We start from the raw sequence: 22,262 nt of genomic DNA, 5'->3' as shown, positions 1-22,262 counted from the left end.
ATCTTTTCAAAGAGAATGCACCCCAGCACAACAGCCTATATCAACCTTTATGTGGAAGTCAGTACATATTTAGTTCCCCTTTTCTTCCGTTTTTTATAGACGTGTAGGCTCCTCTCTTGTACCTGAAATAACCAGAGCTGATTTTATCAGTGTAGTTCTGGGTCAGAGAGTGTGCTTTACCCTCACAACCTCATTTGATCCTCATCACATTAAGAGGTAGGTCCCGATTATCTCCATTTCGCAGATGAGAAATCCACGGCACAGAAAAGTCTAACTTGATGCAGGTCCTAGAAGTCAGGATTTGAATCCCAGAATTAGGATTTGAATCATGTCTGACTCTAGAGTTTGCCCAAAATAAATAAATAAACAAAATCTAAGATAATTATTGAGATATTCACAATTGAAATAAAATCAGCGTTGAAAGGAGTAATATAGTAAGCTCTGAGAACAGAGACACCCTTAGGAGTCAAGAAGATACACTGAAATAACTACACAGATGAACAGAATCTCTCTTTCTAACAAGAAAACCCAACAGTAACTTTTACCCTGGTTTCATATTTCAAGAGTTAGACCAGGAATACCCCAAAACAGGTTAAAATAAAAAGCTGAGTCATCAGGGTCTTTCAGAAGGAAAGAAACCTCTGTAGGATGAGAGATCTTCGCTCCTGCGGGGAGGGGCGGGGACTGGAGGCCTGAGGATTAGGGGAGAGGAGGCGTGTCCCTCAGCAATCCGGCTGAGGGCGTGGGGGGTCTTCTCGCTTTATTTATTCACAACCCACATACTTTACTAGATTTAGTTCTGCCGGTTAACTTAGCACCAGGATGCTCAGCTGGTGGGGCTAGAGTAGACGCTAGGTTATTTTGGGACATTCTCGGCCCCGCTGCTTAAGATGAGGAGGTCCTAAAATGAACACCCGGACCTTCCTGCCGGCAGATTAGCGAAGACACCCAGCCGCGCCTCATCCTCATCCACACTCTCCCGCTCCCCAGTAACTGTAAAGTGCAAAAGAGCTGGCCAGGGCCTGCAGAAAGCGCAGCGCCTCCGAGCCTGGCACGCTTTTCCCCTTCCCTCCCCCGGGCAGCAAGCCCAGCGGCTCCCCGGGTGATGTCAGTGGGATCCTGAGCCCCATCCCGCTTCACGGCTGGGGGCGGGCAGACGGTGCTCCCCCACGCTGGGCAGAGCGGGGTGTCGCTCGCGGGGCCGCTGGCGCCCCAGGCCTCCCCCGCCCCGGGGCGGTCGCTCTCGGGCGCCGGGATCCCCCGCAGCCGCGCGCGCCGACCCCGCCGGCCCGCGCCACGCTCCGCCTTGGACGCCGCGGGTCCCGGCGCGGGGGTGCGCGGGGGGTGGGAGCGGGCCCGGGCTCAGCCTGATTTACGGCTCTGCTGAAAACCGCTTTGCTCCCGCAGCAGTAGCACCGGCCGCCGCGGCAGCAGCAGCGGCTGCAGCTGCAGCAACAAGTCGGGTAAGTGGCGGCAGCGGGGCTTCTGCGCCTGCGGCCCGGCCCGGGGGGCGCGGCAGAGAGGACCGGCGGGGCGGTCCCGGGCTGGGGAGGGGTCGCGTCCCCTCCGCGCGCCGGGGAGTTAAGCTGTCGGCCCCCACTTGCGGGAACTCGTGTGCGCACGAATCCACTCTGGCTCCCGAGGGCTGGCCCGCAGCGGAGTGGGGGCGGGGAGAGCCGGGACCCTCCGGAGAGCATCTTTGCCAGCCTGCCCTGCGCGGCCAGAGGGAATGAGGGCTTTTCCGCCAACCCTGTGGACTGGGGTTTCCCCTGGGCCCTTGAAAGCACGAGTACTCCCAGAGTGTGTGATTACCCATTTCCCCATTCGGGGATGCCAACCCTTCCCCACTTCACCCCTTGAAATCCAGACTTCCCTGCCTTCACCTCTCTGCTGCCTTTTCGGTCAGGGTTTGCATCCTGTCTCCACAAAACCGGTCGTTAAACGGCCCGCCGTAGCACAGGAAGAGGTTCCCCTCTCTAGGGGCCAGAGGCTTATTAACCTGGAGGCTTTGCCTACCTGGCTGGGGACCGTTTGCGCCTCTGCTTTTTGAAGAGGTTGAGGGCCCAATAACAACACTTTCCAGTCTAGACCCTTAGTTGAGCTTCCTCTTTTTGGGGGCCCAGGGCTTGTTACGTTTAAGTAGAAACCATTCCTGGAGGGAATAGGTATGCCCTGCTTGCAGAATAGGGTTGCTAGCAGTCATCTGTTGCGAGGGCTAAGATAATAAATTGCTACAAGGAAATAAGAACTTCCTGTTATTAAAAGAGTTATGCTGATACCTGTCGGGTTCAAATATTGGCCATCTCTAAAGGTTATCATATTAAAACAGGATCAGAGATGAGATAAATCCATTCAGAACACTGTTATTTTTCTGAAGTCCTGACCATGGTCCCTCTTGGGTCAAAATATATTTGATATCTTGAGTTCCCAAATGTCAGTAAATCTGGAATATGGGAGGCTATCATTGTTACCATAATATTTTGATTTATGCCATCACAACAATAACTAAAGGCAAAATCTCAGGTTGAAAAATTTCCAGCTGATTCTGTGTTTAATGCCACTGCGCCTAGCTTGAGTAATATCATTCCTATGTTTGAAGAAAGATCGCTGAACTCTCTCTCTCAGGACAAATTTTGACAATTTGTGTGAGTTTTCCTCCTTTTTGGAATTCATGCTTACCAGGATTGTATCAGTAGAATAGGGCACAGGTTTGCAGTGAGTGTGCTCAGTTCAGGAGGGCAGGAAACTTAAATTCCACTTCCGGATCTGCCACTTTCCATCTGGCTTTGAATTCATTACTTTACCTCCTTGCTCCAGTTTTCTCATCTGCAAAAAGAGAATTTTACCCACCTTCTTCATCTTGGGCTGGGGCGGGGGGAGCTTGGCAAGCTTTTCCTAAAGGCCCAGGAGTAAGTCATTTTGGCTTTGCAGGCCATAGAGGCTCTGTCCCAACTAGTCACTCATCTTTGCCTTCAGTGCAAAAGCAGTAGTAGGCCACACAGAAAGGAGTGAATGCGGCTGGATTTGGCCCGCGGATCGTAGGTTTTAATTTTAATGTGAGATATTATATGCCAAAGGCATTTGAAGCCAAAAGCCTCTGCCCTGGTAGAGGTGAGGGGCCACAAGCGTCTCGGCAGCACTTTTTAAACAGATGTGTAAACTACCTGTTTTCCGTTGCCCTGCCCAGGACCTGAAGAGTAATGCAACAGCAGGCTTTTGAGGCAAGCAGATACCCCTGGCAGGAGTCCTTCCAGAATGTTGCTGTGTGCCTGCCGTTCCGCTGCCCGAGGTGTGGAGACCATACCAGGTTTAGAAGTCTGTCCTCGTTGAGGGCCCATCTGGAATTCAGTCACAGCTACCAGGAAAGAACCCTCCTGACCAAATGCAGCCTCTTCCCATCCCTCAAAGACACAGACCTAGTCACTGCCTCAGAACCCCTGAAACAGGGAAAACTGCAGGGTACGGGCCACGTGGTGAAGCAGAAACCCAGCTATGTGAACTTATACAGCATTTCGCACGAACACTCCAAGGACAGGAAGCCATTCGAGGTGGTGGCCGAGCGGCCCGTGTCCTATGTGCAGACCTACACGGCGCTGGACCTGCGTGCAGACTCACTGGAGGGGCCGCGCTCCAGTCCTGGACTGCCCACCTCGGACACCAAAGCCGCTTTCGAGGCCCACATCCGAGAAAAATTCAACCGGATGGTCGAGGCCGTGGACAGGACCATCGAGAAGAGAATCGATAAACTCACCAAAGAGTTGGCCCAGAAAACGGCCGAACTGTTGGAAGTTCGGGCGGCCTTTGTGCAGCTGACGCAGAAAAAGCAGGAGGTGCAGAGGCGAGAGCGGGCCCTGAACCGCCAGGTGGACGTGGCGGTGGAGATGATCGCTGCGCTCAGGCAGCGCCTGAGCGAGTCCGAGGAGGAGCTGCTCCGGAAGGAAGAGTAAGTGGTGTTGTGCGGTCGCTTTAGGCGCCTACCCCCGAGTTACAAGCACAGGTCAAGCCACGATTGGGTTTTTCTTACTTGCAGCTACTTTGGCTGCCTTTCGCATTGATACAGTTGAATGTGGGATGCACAAGGCTTTTGATACCATTGACCCTCTCTGCGTATAGTCTGCAACCCGGCAGCAGGAGAGTCAAAATATTCAGTCCCTTCTCGCCTTGGAAATTATAGGAACGTTCGTTTTGAGAGAGAGGAGTAGCAGTGTATCTGTGGTGGGATCGGTTCCCAGCACCAGCTGGTGAGCAGGGGGGAGGTGAATGGGAAGGCAGAGAGGCGGCTCTAGCCCAACCATTTCCTCTTGGTAGCCTCCCTCCATGTAGCCAAGTCAAGAACATGAGATGCTGTCTTGTTCGAGTATATAAATATGCTCTAAATACCAGTAATTCTGGCTTCTTTGCCATTTTGGATTATCTGCTCGTGTTAATTAAATGTTGGTAGCTGAGAATCCATTTAATTATAGTTTTTATTTGGAAGAAGCAGGCATTAGTAAACCCAGAGGAGACTTTCTGATCCTGCTGGCTTCTATGATTTTAGTTTGAGAATTTTCTTTTTGTAGAATGGTATGTGATGCTAGAGTCAGTCAGGCTTGCACAGAGTTGACAAATGGTTTTCACAAGATAGAGGTGAAAGACATCCTACTTGGAAAAGCATTTCCTTATCAGGAAGTATGGCTTCAACTCAAACTAGAAAAGCATACCTAATAATGCAGTATATTTCCCAAATGCAGAATGTTGGATTTAGTTTTAAATGGAGGCTCAGAATTCGTAGAATCAAAGGGCATAAAAATGGATACCCTAGGATAAACTAGAAGGAAGGTTTCAAATAACTTGGATTATATTATAGAGGTTGACTTAATTTCATACTTTCTGTGTCCACTGGCACTCTTCTATCATGTATTGTCTCTTAAAGTGTAGTAATTAAAGCCTCTCCATTTGGCGAGAGGCTGAGAAACCCTATATATTAAAGAGATCATTACCTAGTATCACTAAATGCCTATGTTCTACCTAGAGGGAAAGCCTGCTCTGATCAACTAGAAATTTTTTTAATTACCTAGTGAGGACAGATTCAAATCAGCCACGGATTTACTTTGCTTTTAGGGAAATGATCTGTAATGAAAAATGTTTCTTTCTTGGCTTCTGGAGTTTCCCCGTGGGAAGTTAGTGCCATGATGACCCATTGCGGCCACCAGGGTGATTAACATTGCATCACCGGAAAAATGGCAGATGGGGTTCCCCTATGTGCAAAGACAAGCTTAGAATTAAATTTGTGGTATTTCTGTTTGACTGAAGAGCAGTGAATTTAAAAGGAAAACAAACTGATTGTTTGCACATATTGATTTGTCATATTTTACTTATTAACTACACAAGTAAATAATGAATGTGGGATTTGGGCTGGTGGTTGCCTGGAGGGAAGCCAGTATGATGGCAGGGAGAATCATATAGTTAGATCTAGGTTATTGCCAAGGATCTAACTTTTGTTTGGGGTGTTGGGTTCAAGAGTGCTTAGTTATTAAGAATATCTTAGTATAACTTAACTTAGTAAAAGCGGGCCATGCGTGGATCAATTATGACAATGTTAACCCAGTGCTGTTACCTGAAGACCAATTGAAAAAGTAATATATACTCATAAAAAAAAAAAATTTGACAGGGTAGAACTGTATGTGTTAAAAGTGTCCCTTCCTCTCCAAGCATACCCTGCTCCATCCTCCAGAGACAGCTACTGTTTAGCTTGGTGAATGTCCTTCCAGACCTTTCCTATGTAGTTACAATCGTATGTACTTTATACACAGAGAGAGATGCTATATTCTCCCAAGTGGAATCGTGACACATACTATTCTGCCACTTATGTGTGGAATTTGTTGTTGTTTTAACATAGTGTGTTGCAGGCATCCTTCAGGCACTAAATATAGGATTATGTCATTCCTTTTGGCTATCGCATGGCCGTGGTGTGGATGCCTTCATGGCTGATTTCATCAGCTTGCTATTAATGAATACATGGTTTTGTTCTGTTTTCCTAGTATTAAAAATAGTGCCTCAGTTAACGGCCTTATACATATGTCTTTGTTCACGTTTTTGTGAGTATATCTGAAGATAAATTATGAATTGGTTTTTAGTATGTCATTTTGGACTACGGAGGGGGGCAGCAGCAATAACATTAAAAATAAAAACACTTTCAATGAAAATACAGTGAAACTGCCTTAAAATTTTAAACATAAAATTAACAAAGTCTTCATTTTTTTAAAGCCTTCATTTGGCCTGGCCTGTCCGTTCGTATTCAGGTCTCAAATAATCACTCTTTCTGTACGTAAAAAAGCACTGAAAGAGTCTTGTTTCCAGGAAGGACACTGGAGCTCTTGGTCTGAGAGGGTGACTGGCCAGCTCCCTCAGGGTCTGTAGTGTTCAGCCTCCCTGACACCCACCCCCTGCCCCCAAAACGGGGGTGCAGAGCAAGCCAGCTGCTCATCTGCCGCACCACTGAAACCGAGTTCATTCAACTAGATTTGCCTGCCCGGGACCAGCCCCTTCCCTCCTCACCAGCCCTCACGGAGCTATGTCTTTGACCAAAGAGGTGACCTCTTAGATACGGGAAGACCCTATTTGGCCAGAGAGCAAACCAGGAGTTGTGCTGCCCTGCTAAACCCCTCCAGATGAGCCCTCAAGACTTATTTGTGAGAGAAAGCGCGTGGTTGCAGTCCTACTCAACGTGGACTTCAACTCTGGGGACCCTTTGAGACACAGATGGGAGATTCAGTTTTAAAAAACCCAAACACCTACGTGAGGCTCTCTCGCGTACGGATTGTTTTTCCCTCAATTTTAAGATCCTTTCAAGTGAGGCTTAGGAGGCTCTTCTGCTTATGGATTTGTTCTCTCAACTTTAAAATCCTTTCTTTCAAACTGAAATGAAAGACTCCAGGGCCGCTTCTGCCCTGAAGCTGTCCATAGGCTGAATGGCCTTGCATTATAGAGGGCCTATATGTAAGCTCTATAACCGAGGAGATTGAATAGGCAATATCTTGTACTTTTTGGGCTGGTGAGTCTTATTGTATCCCTGGAGAGAGGTGTCTATTTGTTTCTGGGGTGCAAATCCAAGGGGGATGTTGTCCGTCATCTTCACGAAGTCTCTGCAACTTTAAAAGTGCTATTGAAGCAGGTATTTACTTATTCAAGAGTATTCAGAGCTATAGGGTAGCCACTGCCTGTAATCAGGTAAATCAATCCCAGCCAACCTTGCGGTAAGGTATCCCTTAACAAGAAAGGATGGACGTGGATGGTAGCTGATTTGTGGCTGAGTGGGTCATCCAAGGTTTGGAGCACACCTGTGTAATACCAGTAATCCCAAGTTTTTCTGTACCTCCTTCTGGTAAGACTGGAAAGCCCTAACTGAGCACCTGTGATGTGCCTGGCACCGTGCTAGGTGTATATGGGGAACATAAAATTCATGCTGTTTTCCTCTAAGGAGCTAACATCCTGCATAGGAAGCATAAAACATCCCTGTGATCATGTCCATGTTCAGACCCAAGGTAGTTGGAACAAGTGCTTAAATACAAGGCATGGTTTCAAGTTGATAAACTATTAGAGAACAGATTTTTTTTTTAAATGTGGAGAGGCCACACTGAGGAAGTGAGGAGGAAGGGCAGTTATTTGCATCGGTGGCCAGAGGAGAGCGACATTGAAGGGACAGCAGGGAGAAGAAAGACTATTAGAGATGGCCCCTGAGGAGATCGTGTGATTTGGGAACTGGAAGGTACTCCTTGTCTCCTTCAGGATAACACTCTCATTTTACAGACGTGGAAAATAAGGCCCAGAGTAGTGGAATGACTCGCCCAAGGACAAAAATTTGGTAGCAGAGCTGAAATTGAAACCCATATTCCCTGTCTCTCTGCTGAGTGCTTTTTCCATTAATTCACTGTGTCTCAGCCAGACTTTTGAAAATGGGGTATTTGCCCAAAGCGTCACGACTTATGTAATACTGAATCTGGCCCATTTTGGAATGGGCCGGCTTCTTTGCTGTTTTGAGAGAGCTGCTACGGTGACGTCATTTATTTTTCTGATGAGATTAAAGGAGATATCAGCTGGCATCAAAGGTGTTGGGAAATAGGGAAATGCTGGCGTCCTAAGTGTGGTTATGCTATTCAGCTTCTGGAATACCAGCCCAGGGCTTTTAACGTGACTCTCTGGTTGTCCGTGGCCAGTCAGAATGGAGCATGCCAGCCCTTTATTGTGGTGAGGGGCCCCCTTATAATTCTGTCGAATCTCCATCCTACTCCCTTGCAAGCTACGATAGGTATAATCCTTCCCTTCTTCCTTCATTATTTGCCCTGCTCTCAGCTGGCAGTCAGCCCAGGAGACAAATCTTGCACTAAGTGCCTGCCGTGCGTCAGGTACTGTTCTAGGTCCTCCTGTGGTATACCGGATGAGTCCCATTTCTGCATTTACGGCAGGAAGAGGCCAGAAGGTAAAATTAAACATTAAACAGATCATTAGGGGTATGATGAAAGAGGCCTAAAGGGATGGCCTGAGCCAGGTAACATGAGTTAGGTTTCTATCGTAAGCTAGCTGTGGGATGCTGGCCTTTTAAAGTTTGACTTGGTATACCTTGCTTTGCACAGCTAAACCCTCTTGCCACTTAATTACAGCATTTCTATTTTTGATCAGCTAAAGCAGTGAGTAGACAACTTGGTCTCCAGATGGATCCATAGCTAGGAAACAGGCCAGGAAAAATCATGTTACATGTAGGGTTCAGTGGGACAGGGAGGGGTCTGTTTGCTCCACATTTTAGTGCGTTTATGTAAATGAGGTCCTCTCTTTCCAGGCTGCTTTCCATGCAGACTTAAAAGTAATGTAGGAAAAACTGGACGTCAAACACGCCCTCTTAGGGATGGTTAAAAGTTGGAGACCAAGGAAAATATTCCGTTTTTCTCTGTCTAATGTCCGTGTACCTTCTTTCTGTCTGGACCCAGGGGCTTAGATGTAATGTTGATCTACTTATTACCAGTGAGAGTCATTTGACTTTCTCATTAGAGTTATTTTTTAAGCTCTTAATGAGAAGTATATACCTTTCGGTTTAGTCAAAGAAGCCAAAAGAGAAAGGTGAGGCAAAGGGCCAACAAAAGTAGAGATGGCATGGCTTCAGATGGGCTGCAGGTGCCCATTCCACCCTGTGGGGCCCCTTGGGATGCACAGGAGCCAACCTTGAGCTCCAGGTTGGCAGCCCGGCTCCCAGCACTGCAAGGTGGTGGACTCCAGCTTCAGGATTTGCCTCGCGGCTGACATTACGGTCTGTCTGACGTGCTCTGTGATCAATAGCTAGCCTATTTTTAGCCAGAGGTATTTTTACCATTTCACATACCTCCAAAGAGGTTCATAAATCAGTAATGTAAAATGAAATTTAAATAACTTGGTAGAGCTTTGCCTTTGGGAGGAGAAGCTGATTTTAAAGTGTTGTTTAAGAATAGAAGAGAAGCATCAATTTTAGATCCCACCCTCAGTCCTGTGGGAGGTACCTGTATTGTGGATTACTTTTTGGTTTTATGCCCTAGTACTTGTCTGGAAAAAGATAAAAAGAAACTTCAGGCTCTTTTTGTCAGTTAAAGATTTTCAGCTAGAGTGTGGTTGTACATTTCATGCACTCAGCAGAAATTTGTTGTGCCCCTTTTGTGTGCTGGGCTAGTGTTTGGTGCTGGGGTTACCACAGTGAAGGAGCAGGCAAGGTCCCTGACCACACAGATTTCCCAATGGAATGGGGTACACGGCATGACTAGCCCTCTCTGCAGTGTGCGTTGTGGTAGGAGGCAACGTTCTGCGGGAGAACACAGCAGGTCACCTAACCCACACCTAGGCATGTGTGGGAAAGCTTCCTAACAGGACAGCCCTGAGGTTAGAAGACTCATTAAGAACGGAGGCTAGGGAAAGGCAGTGGGAGGGACCCCAGTGGAAAAACAGCGTGTGCAGAAGTAAGAATCTGGCTCACAGGCTGAATGAAGGGAGGTCCTCGGTGCTGGAGCAGAGACAGAGGTGATGTGCATTTATGAGGCCCAAGGGGAACATCAGGCTATGGGATGGCCATGAAAACATAGGGAAATGACTGTAAATTACAGTATGCAATATGATCAGTGCGTTGTCTCCTATTAACAATGCACTTTGTAACATTGTAGTGAACACCGGGATGCATTAATGCATGTTTCCCTCTATCTCTACACCTGCTTCTAGAGTGGGTTCATCACATGACAGTGTATCTTTAATTTCTCTGATTATCCTGTCTTTAACCCACCTCAGAAGAAGTAATTGAGGGGTTCGATCTGTAAAAAATTAAATATTATCAATGTTTCAGACCTATGGCCATCCTGTAAATGAACAAGTGCCTGAGGGAACAAGTACGCTTTTAAATAAAGCTTTGATCACACTGAAAGGGTTTTTTCACTCGGTGCCCCTTTGTTTGTTTGTGAATCTCAGGATGTGGACAGATTTCTAGCTCTGCATTTCATTCTGCATAACAGTGAGCTTCAGACTAGTTTCTTATCCTATACTGGTACTTTTTCCTTTAGTATCAAGTATTGATTTTAAATAAAGTATATTTTCCACCAAAACTTAAAACCTCGTGTTCTATAGTATTTAACCTTTTTAAAAAATACGTATATGAGAAGTCAAAGATGGGGCTGGAAGTGACGTAGACTCAGCTTCCCCGAAGCTGGTTTGCACACAGCCTGATGGGATTTCACTCAGGTTCCCTCTGTCTTCTCTCCCATCTGGCCCTCCAGGCTTCCCCCTGTATTCTAGGTCACAGGGTTGAGAACCTAAAATAAAACCACATAAGTCTCTTCCTCTTCTCTCTGATGGCATCATATTATTCTTTCTCTTAGTCATTCAGCTCAGCTTTGTAATTATGTATTTATTTCATTATTTGTTTCTTTTAATATTTGCTTCTCCCACTGTATCCAGGGTTAGCACACTGCCAACCTGTCCAGCCTGCTACCTGTTTTTGAGGAGCTTGTGAGCTAAGAATTTTTAATTTGAAAAAAAATTCAAAAGAGAAATAATAATTCACGACATATGGATATTATATGAAATTCAAATTTCAGTGTCCATAAATAAAGTTTTATTGTTACACAGCCTCTATGGTTCTTTTGCACTAGGCAGAGTTGAGTAATTGTAACAGAGACCAGATGGCCTGCAGAGCCTGAAATATATACTCCCCAGTCCTTCACGAAACGTGGGCTGACCCTGGATTCAGCAGTAAGCTTCATGAGGATAGCCATGGGTTCAGGACTGCCCCAGCACTAAGCCCAGTACCTGCTAACATTCAATAAGTGTTTGTCGAGTTACCAAATAGTGGAACAAATAAACGTGTGGACTGTGACCACATCCTCCTGGGGTTCCAGCCCTCGTTGCTCACTCCTCACCCACGTTCTGAGATTCAGGAGCACCTGTACCCAGCCTGGCAGGATCTCAAACTGTTGGCCCCACTTCTTCTTATATTGCTAAAAAAATATCTAAGGATCCCCGTAAGTTTTGTTAGTGTGAGTTTTATCTATCAATATTTACTGAATTAGAAATTAAAACTTAGGGGCGCCTGGGTGGCTCAATTGGTTAAGCGTCTGCCTTCGGCTTGGGTCATGATCTCGGGGTCCTGGGATCAAGCCCTGCATCGGGTTCCCTGTTCGGCAGGGAGTCTGTTTCTCCCTCTCCCTCTGCCTCTCCTCTCCACTTGTGTTCTCTCTCTCTCCCAAATAAATAAATAAAATCTTCAAATAAAAAAGAAATTAAAACCTAGAAATTCAAAATACAATTATTTATTTAAAAATAACAATAAGATAACAATACTCTTTAGCAAAAAGAGTAGCATGGTTTTATAAGTTTTGCAAATATTTTTAATATCTGACTTAAATAGAAGGCAACTGGACCTTGTTACTTTTGCCTTTCGTTTGTTGCAAATCTGTTGTTTCGGTGGAAGTAGATGAAGGAAATCCGATCTCACATATATATGTAGTAAGAAAAGGGAGGGGTGCTTTAATAGCTTTGTCCGAGAACAGGATATTCTGCTTTGCTACTAGGCCAGAAGGTGACAATTGGTGGTTTCTTCAAGATTCATTGAGATATGGGATCTGAAATCCTATCAGGGAATATCTTGTTCTTCCTTATATTGAAACCTGTTGGTCTGTCTTCCACTTTGAATGGATATTTGACGGTTTGGTCTAATTATTAAAGCGGTTATAAATGCAATGTGGTTAAACCTCGTTCTTTTTCATTCAGGAAATTCCCAAGATTCCTTGGGGAAATATGAGGTGTTTCTGGATATTGTTGGTCCAGATTGAACAGGATGTGAAAGGGGAATCTGAAGTTGTACACACAGGCTAGTCCACAATTAGTCACTGGGTTTGGTTACCGTTTTTATCTAATAGAGACACCCAGACATATTCTCAGCATGAGGCACTTCTCCAGCCATCATCTTATATAACATCTTATTTGAAATTAAATCATCAGGCTTGTTTTAACTGTCTTTTCTTTTTCTTTCTTTTTTTAGTTGATGTGAACCATTCGTAAACTGAAATTAAGTTAGTATTGACACCAGGTTGGTTGAAAAATGCAAAGGGTGTTCACTTCTCAGCTTCAGGGCACAAGGTAGTTGGATGAGGGAGAGGTTAGAAAAAGATGCTTCTCTTCTACAACATGACATAACACTCCAGGATCAGCTAGGAGCATTGATGTTAATTTGCAAAAGTTTTATATAGAACCAGTAGCAAAACATTCCATGATTTAAAAATATAGCCACAGTCATAAACCGTATTGCACTCAGGTTTGTTTTCTTGCTTTTGAGATGTTAATCCTGTGGGATTAAGGGGTCAAATATTGCTGTTTTACATTCTAAGCTTTACAGCCTGAGAACCCCCAAATAGTAAATATGCATAGAAAAAAAAAAGACTGGAAAAATATACTAGGATGTTGATAGTAGGTACCTCTGGGTGTTGGGATTATGGGTCATTTTTTGTTTCTTCCTTGTCCTTTAAAATATTCGTTACAACGAATATATATTGAACATTATATGTCATGTATTATATCAAGTGATGGGCTTAGAGCAGGGAACAAAAAGGCTGATCTGGCCCTTGCTCAGTTTTAGATCTTTTAATAGGTCAATTTTTATCTTTCCCAAAATAAATGTAAAATATTTCCGTAATGAGGTAAATACTACAAACCAAAATGAATTGAAAAAAATACACTGGCTCTTTGTCTATGTTTTTCTTTTGGGTAAGGGAGAGGGTTGTGGGTTTTGGTTGTTTTCCCTATAAGTACAGTTTGGAAACTCCTGTCATGATTCAGATATCCTAAGTAATCACCTACGAAGTCTCTACTCTGAATGAATGGAAGCCTTAATGTCAGAAAGACGAAGGAATAGCCATTTCCCAGGCTCTGTTTTCTAGTGGTACTTTTGAGCTCCATCTAGGGGATCTCAGCCATTCCTCAGAGCCATGAACAGATGTGGCATGCTGGATATAGCACCCGGACGGGCCCTCCATTATTTTGCTGCTAGTTTAAGGTTACTTAGGCAGATAAAAGCTGAATGACAGCAGCGCTTTAAAATTGGCTGGTGTCCGTGGCCTGGACAGCTTGGAAAGTTCACGTCTTCCATGCAGGGCTCATACGGAAACATCTGGAAATAAACTTGAGACTTGATGATGGGAGAAAACTCCTTTCCAAAGGGATTCATTTCTTTTATGTGAATTTGTCTTAGCTACTGAAAGATAATAGAATTATTATGGAATTGGGGTTTATGTTTGATCCTGGAGAGGAAACTAGAAAAAAAAGGGGGTTAGTATAATAAGCAGTTCTGTGATGAATCATGTCAGAACCAGTCTCTTTTCTATTTTTATAAATATGTAATTTCTAAGGCTTTGCAGAGACATTTGACTCTGAAGGAAGTGTCAGAAAAGTTTCAATATAGCCAAGTGTGACATATTTGTGAGAGAAAAAAATCACAAATAATTGTAAAAGTGAGTCACTGACTAATTGTACAGAATAAAGGAGCAAGAAACCACTACCAACTATTTTGCAAAAAACTTCTGTAAAACTTCCTGGGTCAGACTTACCTGAAGTTCTGCTCTCAAGAAATTATGGAGCTAAGTGGAAGGTGCAGAGAAGGCAGTGGATTTCATCAACTATCTAGAACAAATGATGGAGTTAGATTTTTTTTTAAATGGGATTTCTTAATCTGCAATGAAAGAGGCTGGGAGGAGAATGAGCAGTCTTTAGAATCTTGGTTCTGCATTAAGTTGAAAGTGGCCAGATAAAGGAGGGGGTATTCCTTGAGGGTCAAGAGAGATTCTGAAGACACATACAAGAAGTACTATATCCAACAGGTGGTAAAACGATGGAATTCATTACTCCTGGTGGGTGTGGCAGGACATACAAAGGGGAAGGCTGAAAGATCTTCATAATTTCTTATTGAGAATTGGATGAAGAGAGTTGTGATAATATGCACCTGTTGGTCATGCTGATTACCTGGTACTTGGCCTGAGAAAAAGGCCAAGCACCTGTGTGTTTGTGTGTTTGTATGTATGTGTGTTTTCGCAGAGTTGCTCGTGAGAATGGCTACCAAATTGTTACAGGTGTTGGTCTCAGGATAATGGGGTTTCAGATGGTATTTTCTTCTTTATATTCCTCATGTATTTGAATCTATAAAGAACGGATTTCATTTTAAGTCAGGAAAGTGTTGTTTTCATCCATGCATTAGAAATAAAAAGATATCAAATAGTAATAAAGTTATTAAAATTTTTCTGGATCTGTAAATGACAATGAATTATGTGGATAAAGGAATATTGTTTGAGGTATTTTGCTCAACTTTTTAGGGGAAGGGCAGTCCTGCACATGAATTCTCCTCTGTCAGCTAACATAGCTTTCCCGGTGGACCTTGGGTCAACCTCAGGATGGCATTTCTTGGACTATTTCACTTTTAGCTCAAAAATGCACAGTTGGACAAGGTGACTCATTTTACTCCGCATGCCCTTTCGTTTCCACACCTTCCCTCCCTGTGCTCTCTTCTCCTCCAGCAGCTAGACTTTTAAAATGTAAGTCAGAACTTTTCTCAAAAGTGTCCATTGGTTTCCCATCTCATTTATAAGAAAATCTGGAGTCATTATAGTGGCCCCCACTCTTTCTGTCCTTCCCAGTCCCCGCCTGCAGCCAGGCAGCCCTCCTAACTGTCCGTCAGACCTGTCTCTCCGCGAACCCACCTGGCTTATTCCTTGGTACCTGTTGCCCTGTTTCCCTATCCTGAAGGTTGTCCCTGACCCCTTTCTAAAATACCACTCACACATTCCCTTCTTCTGTTACTTTCTGTCCCCTTGCACCCGATTTCAGTTTTCTCCTTAGCGCTTACCACCCCTGACCTAGATATTTATTTGGATATTCGATAATGACACTCTCTTTCTACTGCAGTGCAATCTCGAAATAGAATCACTAAAATGTCATTTTATCTCTTTTGCCATCACTGCGAGCACAGTGCCGAGGGCATTGCCCGACACAGAGTCAGCACTCAATAAATACGTGTTAAATGAATGAAGTCCTGGCTCATTTTTCCGCTTTCTGTTCTGACGTTTTTGCCTTGCAGAGAAGTTGTTACATTCAACCATTTCCTGGAAGCAGCAGCTGAGAAGGAGGTCCAAGGGAAAGCCCGGCTCCAGGACTTTATTGAGAATCTGTTGCAACGGGTAGAACTGGCAGAAAAGCAGTTAGAGTACTATCAAAGCCAGCAGGCTGCTGGCCTCTGCCGAGACATCAGTGAGCACGTGGTAAGTCACACAGGTCCAGCCACCATGCCTGCGGTCCTTGGGTATGGTGAGATTGGGTCAAGGACAGAGGAGAGGGGAGCTGGGGAATGACTTGCGGGAACCTCCTAGACATCAGCGCCAGCCGTCCCTGTGTTATGAAGTCATACAGGTGAATCCAAGACACCTGGAAGTAAGTGAAATTCCGGATGCACGGTCGTCTTCACCCCACCACTCCACACCAACATAAATAGGTAGAGATATTTTTATATTAGAGAATAATAGAGTTGGAGGTGGCTGAAGAAATCATCAGTCTCAATCTGGGTGCTCAAGTAGATGGGGAGGTATTATCCTGTTTGGGAGCTCTTCAAGAGAATCTTAAGAAAGCTTTGGCCTTTCTTTGTAGTAGCAAAATCTAACCACATACCTCTTTTTTTCCCTGAAGTGGAAGGACACCACCATCTGCTAGTCTCTATAGGTGAAACATTCTTTAAGTAGATTTTCAAAAAGTCTTAGAGAATTTCACAAGTGGCAGTTCTATAATAAATATTTGCGTACAAGTTTATATATTGTTTCAGGGACTTAAGAAACCCCCAGAGCCCAGACAAGAACCGTGGATACGGCTAAAGGTCCAGATTCTGCTAAGTGGCTTGATCGAGATTCCCTGGTCTCTTTGGGGGTTGGGGAGGAGGTACAAATAATCACGCTCTAGATGAGGGAGATGGGGGTCGTATTTGCTCTCTAAACAGTTTTTTTGATAACAACAAAGCCAAAAAAAGAAGTTTTGAAACCCCAAAGTGGTTTATTTATAACATTTTCATGATCTGTTTGATTTTATTTATGCTTAGCCCCTTCCCCAAAGATTTTTAAATGATTCTTTTACTTCCCCTGCAAATGGACTGTACATATAAGGGAAAGAAAAATAGGGAACATTTATGCTAACCAAAATGTTGGTAAAGTTGCTACTGGTTGATTAAAAAGTTTAGTTTGAGCATTCTGGAAGCCAAGATTAAAGGGAAACATGATTAAATCACAAAAGAAGGAATGAGATGACAAGCAGGTGGATAAAAGAAGGAAGGTGGGAGGAACAGACAACAGGAAAAAAAGGAGAGAGGGAGGAAGGGAGAAATGAAGAAACGTTATGCAATCTTACTGTAATGTATAGTGAGCCTTAGAGAAGGGCAGCAACGGGAGCTCTAGAACTTTCCAGTCAGGAACAAAAGTGGGCTGGAAAGAAGTAAGTTTGTTACTTCTGTGAGGTTCCAGTAACTGTAATCAAAGCAGTTTTAGCCATCTGACATGTTTATTATTTTCCTGTTGGTGTCTGTGATCTCCTGAGAGGGAGCTTACACTTCCCTCCTCAGTTCCTCTCTCACCTCCTTGGGAATCTGTGAGTGCAGTCATAACTCAGTGTGGCTGAAGGGACGCTCTGAACCCTTTCCTGCCTTCTTCCCATCCTGCTCTCTATCAGGAGAGAGAGTGTGGCATGGGGTCACGGGGCCCAGATGTGAGGTGAAAAGGACTGGCTTCCAGATCATTCCCGCCCTGCTCCTTGTCTTCTGGGGCCTATAATTCTATTAAATGAAGCAGTTGGACCAGATGCTCGCTAGGGTCTTTGGCCTCTTAAATTCTCTGATCGTCACCTGACTTCAGTGGTTAAGAATTCTAAAATAAAAATGTAGCATGAATAGTCTTAGTATTTAGGCTTACAAGTAACCCAGAGCTAAGAAATGGGTAAAATTCTACTGTACAAAGCCAAGAGGATCTTAAAAGAAAGAAAGCAATGGAAGGCAAGGAGAAAGAGAGGAAGCCTATTCGTTCTCTCTTATTTATATTTCTGTGCTCACTTTCCTCTGCTCAGTTTATTTTTCCAGCTTGAAAATTAAACATCCGGGTGCCTGGGTGGCTCAGTTGGTTGGGCGGCTGCCTTCGGCTCAGGTCATGATCCTGGAGTCCCGGGATCGAGTCCCGCATCGGGCTCCCTGCTCGGCAGGGAGTCTGCTTCTCCCTCTGATCCTCCTCCCTCTCATGCTCTCTGTCTCTCATTCTCTCTGTCTCAAATAAATAAATAAAATCTTTAAAAAAAAAAAAAATTTAACATCCTTTAAGAGATATTGCCAGTGATTATTTTCACCAAGATGGTAGACGCCATCAAAAGTTGGACAGGCCTCAGGTCTTCTAGTCAGCTGTGTATATACGAAGTTCTGTGTGTGTGTGTGCACACGCATGTACACACATAAATACACAGATTTACAGGCACACGTGCACATTCATCTAGACATACAAATACAGCAGGGAATTAATCCATATTTGCATCTCCTGTGTCCCAAACATGACATGATCTGCCCTCGTCAGACTTGATCTACCCAAGGAAGAATTGACTGATTGAAATAAAGGAAAATGCAGTTAAGATGGTAGTGGGGAATATAGAAGGGAGAGCAATCTGTGAGTAGGACACGGTCAGGCTGCAGTGAGGCGGACTGTCACTGTTGTGGGGAGGACGCATCGCCCCGAGAAGACCCAAGAATGAGGTGCTTTGTTTCTGAAAGGATCAAGCAGAGACACACTTTCCCCGTGTTCGTGGAAGTCCTCCAGACTCCACTTTGGCCCGTAACATAGCACATTATGATGTAGTCTGCAGACCCTCAGACCATTTCTCCCTTTTCCTTCAGCTGCTTAATCTTAACAATATACCCGCACCTCTGAAATTAGGAACAGTGTCTTTGATGTAATGCAAGTGCTAAGTCTGGCCTCCCAGGGTTCCTGTGGCCATCCACACACAGAAGAACTTGGATGCTTTTAGCAGGAAAAGCTTCAAATCATCACTTTATTGACTGACTTGGCCCAGCTTAGTGAAGCCCCAGAACAGTGAGGAGCTCTGGCTTCTGGAGCCTCAGCCGCTCCCAGGAGAGCTCATTGCCCCAGAGCCTGGAATGCCGTCCCCAGCCGACCTGGCTCTTCATTGTTGCCAAAGCCACACTGAGAAGCAGTGTCTGTCCCTTCCCTCGTTTTCTCATTACCACCTCCAGACAGCAGTGAAATTTCTAGATTGATGGATGAGGTGCTTCTTTCCAAGGTGTGTTCTAGCTTTAAGATTCTTTTATGCCCTAGAAAAATTCCCCCTCACATTTAGTAAATGCCTTTTCTGAAATGATGTTTCGGCATCTGTAGTTCCCCTTAATTCCCTTGAGCATTTGCGTTCTTTTTCACCTGGCTGATTTCTAAAAACGTAACATACTCAGATATTTTGTCTTTGTGCTCTAAAAAATGCTGTCGAATTAGACATCAAGTGACCTAATATCCCATCTGCCAAAATCACGCACAGACCTGCTCAAAGGGAAGGTCATGAAAAGCTCAGATCATCTCATTTTAAGTGTTGCAGTTAGTTCCTGCAGGTTGTACGTCAGGGCTAGCAGCCATTCATTTAGTATGTGTTTATTGGGAATGCAGCACTTACTGGGTGCTGGGGGAACAGGGTGAATGAGGTGGGTGAGGCCCCTGCCCTCAGTGAGGAGGGTGATGACCCCAGAAACAAGTCCACACATAACTAGGATGATCTCAGCAGGTGATAACCCCTGTAAAGAAAAAGGTGAGAGGAGGTGTGTGAGTGGCTGCCCCCATCCCTCCGTGGTCAGGAGAAGCCTTGCAGAGGAGGCTGCATTTGGACTGTGTGACCTGAATAACAGGACTGAGGTGGCTCTCTGAAAATTGGGAAGTGGCTTAGAAGGGAACAAGCTTGGCACGTTTGGGGGATGAGCTGAAGTCACAGATGCAAGAAGGTTCCAGATCATGCCGGGGCTTCTGGGTCACAGAAGGAGTTTGGATCCGTTCCAGAGCAGAGAGGGAAGCCGTTGGTAGGTTGTAAGCAGGAGGTGATTTATGTTTTAGCAAAATCCCTCTGGCTGCTGGGTGCAGAATAGACTAGAGGGGTACAGGACTGAGAGAAGTTTAGAAGGCCATTATGGTGTGGCAGGGGAAGGGGGATGGCAGCTTGGGGAGAGCAGAGGCGGAGAGAAATGGCAGGTATAGGATATATCCCGGGGAAAGTGTTGAGTAAGCCAGCTGGAATTGCTGAAAGATTAGGTTTTAGCAGGTGAAGGAAAGGGAGGAATCGAGAATGAATCTAAGATTTGGGCCTGAACAGTTGAGTATACAGTGCTGCTATTCACAGAGGGGAGGTGGGAGGAGGGCTGGGTGCCTAGTTTCTCCAACCCAAAACAACCTGAGACACCATGTTTGCACTCAGATGGGCTCTCTGTGCAGCTATTTATATTTTTCCAGAACCTTCCTTAAGGACTCTTCTTGATCCCCATCCTCCTACAAAGTAGATGGACTATAAGAAAATAGAGGCAATGAGGGGACCTAAGGGGGCAGAGGGTTTCCATCTGCCTGAGGCTATGGGGCCAGAAGGAACAGCGGCCTCTTGTGTTCACAGGGAGGAGAGCATGTGAGGTTCTGTTGGGAAGGTAGTAGCAGACCCTGCCTCCAGCCAAGCCTCATGATCTGTAGGATCACTGGAGAGATTCGGATCCAGCCATGGATTCCATTGATCTTTTTGTGTACAAACTTGCTGGCTCTTCCACAAACACATGCTCCTTAAGGAGGCAGAGCAGTGTGAAGTCTTGCTCGGATGTGGAATGTCCTAACTTGGGTTTGAAGCCCAGCTCTAAAACTGGTAAAGCATTCAGGCTTCAAACCAGCTACTTAACTTTTCGGCCTTACTTTCTACATCTGTAGGGTGGGGATGACAATGCTTACCTCATAGGGTTGTTTTGAGGGTTAATTGTGGTGGTTATATAGTCAGCATTTTATCCAGTGTGTGACATATAGACCTGCACAGGCCATGGTACTTATATATCTGTGTATAGGTGAGCTTTATAGCTCATCTCCAGCCATATTTATTTGTGCATTTACCTTTCGGTAATACACACAGTAAACTCTTCTAATTTCCTAAGGTCCCAGCAGGGTCCATCAGTGACATTCATAGGCACCAAGGTTTTGGTTCTTAAAACATTTTGGAAGTCAGGGACCTCTTTGAATTAGATAACATTGTTGGCCTCTTCCCCAGGGAGGAAAGTATGCATATGCATGTAAATACACACACACATACACATACACACACACACTTTACATAAAATTCCAAAGAGTATTATACGTACATATGCAACAAATCATCAAACTATATGCTTACATACATATATACAGTAAAGTGAAAAAAATTTGTTATGCCATAAGAATAACTTTAAAAAGAAGGAAGCAATTTAAAGGGAGAAAAACCCTGTAAGCTTTTTTTTTTTTTTTTTTTTTTTACAATTTATACATAATACTAAAGTCCATTCCAGGAGCCAAGCTAAGAAACCCTTACTAGTGGTAGCAGGGCCATGGCGGAAAGATGGAAATGCTGAAACCTTCGGGTTTCCCAGAAGCTGCCAGCCTGACGCTTGCCTGAACCCTCTGTCTGACCCTCTTTGTATATTGCATAATCTCAAGCCCCTCCTTGGGGGTGCCTTTTTTGGTCCACCTCTATTAATCTCCTGTTGAATCCAGCCAGTGTGAACAGGGTCAACAGTAAAGCTTACTTTTTATTGAGTCAGAAGGCAGAAGCCAGGAATCTCATCTTGCCTTCCTGGGGACATGACCCTCAAAAGTTTAAGGAAAGCTTCTTTCTGATTTGTTTCTGACTACAGCTCAAGCTGCAGACAGGAGACCTGGGGAGAGTGACCCTGTTATGCTGAACTTGGTTTCTCTGATTATTTGAATATGGTAGGACTCTCGTCTTGGTCACACTGGGCCCCAACACCAATGTGGCCCTTTCTGCACATTTTCTTTATCATCCTCTTCTTCTGTGGGTCTGCCTCCTGCTGTGACAGCACTTCTTTTAGCGAAGGCTACATGAGGGAGGTCAGGAAGGAAGGTTGGGAGTACACTGGGTTTGCCTCTAAAGTGAATGGTGACATCTGGCTCACAAAATGATAGTTCTCAATTTGTTCTGCAAATGATATTTGAGCCCAGCCACAAAAGGGCATGCAGATACTTCACTGGGAGTGGAAAATAATCTCAATGATAGATGGCCTCAGGGACAGTTGTGGAGTTGGTCTTCATAGGCTCTCACTTTAGAAATGATGTATTTTAGGCAATAAACATTTTATGCCAATTTTCCGTTTAGTTGATACACTGTCACCAAGCACAGCTGTAGTAAATTAGCTGCACATGCAGCCTGAATTAATCAAGAAATAATGGCGCATCATTCTAGTTTTAAAAAACATGTTTCTTCAGATGTTGCTCCATTAGAGGGCTCTTTGACATTTTGAAATTTTTTAGATCGACTGATAATGGCTTCTTGAAAATCTCAGAACAGCGAGCCACAGAGGCTCCCCGAGGAAGCAGAGGCCGAGCACGAGATGTTCTTGTTCCCTGCCGTGGCGGAAGGTGCCATGGGCCGTGCTACTGATAACAGTTCCTGGCTTCCTTAATGGGAACGGTTTCTTAAAAATATAAGCA

The 22,262-nt window shown here is 44.7% G+C and overlaps 1 protein-coding gene across 2 annotated transcripts in view; it reads left to right on the top strand.

The window, feature by feature from the left end:
• ZNF365 (zinc finger protein 365) overlaps positions 1 to 22,262 on the top strand; it is an 88,666-nt gene that overhangs the window by 62,476 nt on the left and 3,928 nt on the right. The window contains exons 1-3 of one of the 2 annotated variants that reach the window (XM_006742803.3): positions 777 to 1,463; positions 3,188 to 3,943; positions 15,605 to 15,785. In XM_006742803.3, coding sequence (XP_006742866.1) covers positions 3,201 to 3,943; positions 15,605 to 15,785 — 924 coding nt within the window. In that variant the 5' untranslated portion in view covers positions 777 to 1,463; positions 3,188 to 3,200. Of the gene's footprint in view, positions 1 to 776; positions 1,464 to 3,187; positions 3,944 to 15,604; positions 15,786 to 22,262 lie in introns of those variants that run through there. The other variant, XM_081824185.1, reaches the window with a different exon arrangement.

This window comes from Leptonychotes weddellii, chromosome 6 (genome assembly GCF_054177405.1).
Source record: "Leptonychotes weddellii isolate Sample4059 chromosome 6, ASM5417740v2, whole genome shotgun sequence".
In the NCBI taxonomy this organism is placed as follows: domain Eukaryota; kingdom Metazoa; phylum Chordata; class Mammalia; order Carnivora; family Phocidae; genus Leptonychotes; species Leptonychotes weddellii.
Note: the sequence above shows the minus strand (reverse complement) of the source record. Positions and strands in the feature narration are given on the sequence as shown.